The sequence below is a fragment of the Nicotiana attenuata genome, unplaced genomic scaffold (assembly GCF_001879085.1).
Source record: "Nicotiana attenuata strain UT unplaced genomic scaffold, NIATTr2, whole genome shotgun sequence".
Classification (NCBI taxonomy): Eukaryota; Viridiplantae; Streptophyta; class Magnoliopsida; order Solanales; family Solanaceae; genus Nicotiana; species Nicotiana attenuata.
This window is the reverse complement of record NW_017675824.1, coordinates 33,787-37,737: the sequence shown is the minus strand read 5'-3', so window position 1 is coordinate 37,737 and position 3,951 is coordinate 33,787. Positions and strand designations below refer to the sequence as shown.

Genomic DNA, 3,951 nt, shown 5'->3' with positions numbered 1-3,951 from the left:
GACAAACAACAAACAATTACAGGAGTAGCGAAAAGAATAAGCGGCCCCTAACTCGAGGCATCACACCTTAACATACACTTCAGAAGTCAATTCATATATGAAACAGAGATATCACCATTATAAAGTCATGTAGACTGGCTAGATCCCACACCAACTACTACGTTAAAGAGACGGAACCACACCAATTTAATGAATAGCAAAACAGCCTCAGAAAATCTCGAGCAAGAAAAAAATGACATGGACGGTGATCTTCAAAAATTGATGCTTTTAATCGGACTAAAATCTCGAGCAGAAACCTCTCAAGTGTTTAGGGATAAGGGGCACCCATCATCAGTTTCAAAAAAGGGGGAATAAGAATGTACGAACTCAAAATGACAAGACGTTGGTTGAAGCAACCACCCTAGAATTATTTTTACAGTCCAGAACCACCAAATAAATTGCCACAAACAAGTCTTCTAACTAGAACCCCATGTCTATAGGTGATTGTCCTATGGCTTGAGAGCCAAGGCCAGTCCAAACTTGGCACTTTTGTCAACAGCTTTGGTGTCCACTTCTCCTGAGATGGTGAAGAGTGACTTTGGACGCCACTCATGTTGGATCAGAGCATTTGCCTTGCCAAGGTTGTTAACCCTTGCCTTCACAGTGGTCAAAGGATCCAATTGATGCTGAGTTCCGACAGTGATGGTGTTCTCATTGGTAGAGAAGCTATGTGTCACCTCAGCGCCAACAGCAGTCATGGTCAGGGGACTGACTATGTGGTAGTATGATGCACTCAAAGCATCTCCCTTGTCATTCCTGATATGTCACAATACATCCATATTGACAAGTAAGCTAATCAAACACTGAATTACGCCTTTTGCAACAAATCTTAAAACCAGGTCGACATGTTAAATACACCCAACGCGATAACACATGGTCAGTTCTCTAAAGATATCCTACATTAGTGAAAATAACTCACAGATTCAAAGAAGCAATGAGGTCGGTATTTGTGAAGCTCAAGCCTGCATTACACTTGGTGATAGCTCCCACCTTGGTGTCAAAGGATAGATCAGTTCCCAGAGAGAGAAGATTAGTTCCCACAACACCAGAGAAGTTGACAATGGGGTTAGCTGTCAACCCAATACTGGTGCTAATCCCAGCATAGTCATGCAAATATTGAACTTCCAGCTGTCACGACCAAAACAAATAACAACATAAGCAGCAGCAATACAAATCAACTCTTTCTTATTTCTATAACTTTGATGCAAACAGAGCTTAAAGGAAATAGCTGTTTACCTTTGCAGAACTTTGATCAGGAATTCTGAAGCTAAGAATTGTCTTCAACCCAGGAGCAGCTTCATCAACCGTAACAGTTGCCAAAAGCTGGCGTTGAAGACAAAATCAAGTCAGATTACCATATGTGTGATGGCAGATATCTCAAGAATAGAAAGAAAAATAAATTCGTGGTATATACACTCTGAGAGTCGAAGAAAGAAGGATAAAGAATGTACATTAGAAAACCAATCTATAATTGAGCAAAGAAAGTTTTTAATGCTTGCAATATCTATATCCGTTTGGGTTGTTCAAGGCACATGTTGACTCATAGCTAGAGGCCAGATGTACAAGGATCTTTGTCAATAAAAACGATAATGTGAAATTGTAAAGATCATGACCCAAGACCAAGACAAGAAGAACACACCACACAACAGTAAGAGGCAAATATATCAACTTAAAAGGGAGTAAGCAGAAGTGCTCACATTTGAGTTTGTGTCTACTTTTATATCCGTTGTAACATTCTTGTTCTTCAATTGAGTGTTAACATCAGCCAGAAATAGATCACCTTTCTTCAGTCCTGATGATGTAATAGCCTACAAAAGATGAAGAGGTTTAAGTTGCAGAATAAATTGTAAGAAAATAGGATAACAAAGTACATGGATAAATATCTCCCACATATTTCAATGAGTTTATAAGCACTAGCTCACGAGAAATTTGTAACTAGAATCAAACTTAAGCACGGTCAATATCCAGAAAATTTTCTGATGCAAAATAGACGGTGGCAGCTTGAAGCTAGAGGCTACTATCATTTCCTTCATATTAGGCATAGGATGAGAAAACACCAAAATTCCAGAGTTCAGCAAGCACAAAAGATAGCAAGTGTATCAGATAAGATATCACTACTCGAGTAAATATGAGAACAGAAAAAAGTGCTTCGAATTTCTACATATATTAAACCATCTACGTTATCCTTTGGTTAGCAGGAAGTTACACACGAATTATAGTGCAGGGAGATGATGTTTATTGCTAAACTGGAGAGAAATTTGTTTCATTGGCCTGTCCATTAACTCAACGTGGTTTCTCTATGTGATTAGAATAACTAGTAATATTTAAGATCATCAATTTAAATTATCTCAAATAATGTAGTTATCTCAAAACCGGCATTACAAAGACTAGTTGAAACAAATGAGAGCAAGAGTTGGTAGCTAAAAGTAACAGTCTAAACGACTTTTTTTTCACCATGATATGCTCTAATACAGGTATGGTAATACGCTTGTTATCCACAACTGAATTTGGAATTGAATTCAGTATAAACATCAATTACCACATAACTAATGCAAATACTATCAACATGGAAACCAATAATGACAACAAAAAACCTACAATACGGACACAAAAAATGCTCCGTAATGTCTAATATTAGACTACATGTCAGTGAATAATTCAACCATACATAGATACAGATGTCTAAGTGAATTCACTCATGAAAAAAATAGTAAATGTCCGTGAATTTATATTTAGTAAATATACGGAAAGAAAATCAACAAGCCAAATTTTTCTATCATTGAACAGCCAGTGTCCAATGTGATGTCACACACGGATATATAGAAAAGAACTCTAGCTAAATTAGGATAAAGAACAGATCCTCATCAAACTAAAGAGAAAACTCACAACTCCAGTAGGTGAGTAGGTAGTAATTGTGAATTTGTGGTCAGTCTGGTAGTCCCTGTATAGAAGATCTGTTCAACACAATACACAAACACAACATCACCAAAAGAAACAACAAATCACAAACCAAATAAACGAAATCAATACAGCATTCCATCTATCGAGCAGCAAAACTTAATTTTAAAAACTATATACAACTGCCTCTACCCTAGACATGTATATACCTACATACTTGAAACTTGCACCCAATTACCTCGAATTCATACTAACATATATGTAATAAAACTTTATCAAAATATTTAGAGATACCTATACATTACACACACTCACTCACTGGTTTCATATTCTAGATCCATCTCCTCGCTGAATATATATATATATATATATATATATATATATATATATATACACACACACACACACACATATATATTAAAATGTATAATCACTAGTTTCAAATTGCAGATCTGCCTCTCCGTCAATTATCTCCAACTCGAACTATACACACACACACACACAAATAAAATGTGTCCACACTAATTTCAAATTTTAGATCCCACTTGACTGTAAGATTTTCATAAGAAAAAAGCAAATAGGAGGAAATAGAAACGAACCTCGGGCCCTCTTGCCGATATCGGAGTAAAGTCCAGGTCCCTTGCCCATGTTTCAATCTAAAATCGGAGAAGAAAAGAAAATAAATGGAGAGAAAAAGCTCTGTAGCTATGGAGAAGCTGAGTGAAAATGTGGGGGAGGGATTATATATACAAAAGCCCTAATTTGTATGACACTTTTGAAACGGTGTGTTACTACGTGTACTTCGAGTGATCTGGACCGTTGATATGAAGGCTGTGTAGTTTTGGCGTTTTGTTGAACGGTGGATTGTGGCGTTGAGTTGTGGAATGGTGAGGACACGTGGCATGTAATAGTTTAAGTGTAGTGCTGGCTTGGAAGAGGGGTAGGATTTTTTATTTCTTTGGCAACAAGATAATGGAGGACATGTATTGTTATTCACGAAAGGGTTTTTACAAT

At 36.9% G+C, this 3,951-nt stretch overlaps 1 protein-coding gene across 1 annotated transcript; it reads right to left on the bottom strand.

Moving 5' to 3' along the window:
- Window positions 1–141: 141 nt before the first annotated feature.
- Window positions 142–3,678, bottom strand: LOC109220485 (mitochondrial outer membrane protein porin of 34 kDa-like). Its single transcript, XM_019384954.1, has 6 exons — window positions 3,537–3,678; window positions 2,926–2,993; window positions 1,737–1,847; window positions 1,276–1,362; window positions 959–1,167; window positions 142–795 (listed from the first exon to the last, which is right to left on the bottom strand). Exons 1-6 carry the CDS (start codon window positions 3,583–3,585, stop codon window positions 489–491), a joined length of 831 nt encoding a protein of 276 aa, XP_019240499.1. The 5' UTR covers window positions 3,586–3,678; the 3' UTR covers window positions 142–488.
- Window positions 3,679–3,951: the final 273 nt, after the last annotated feature.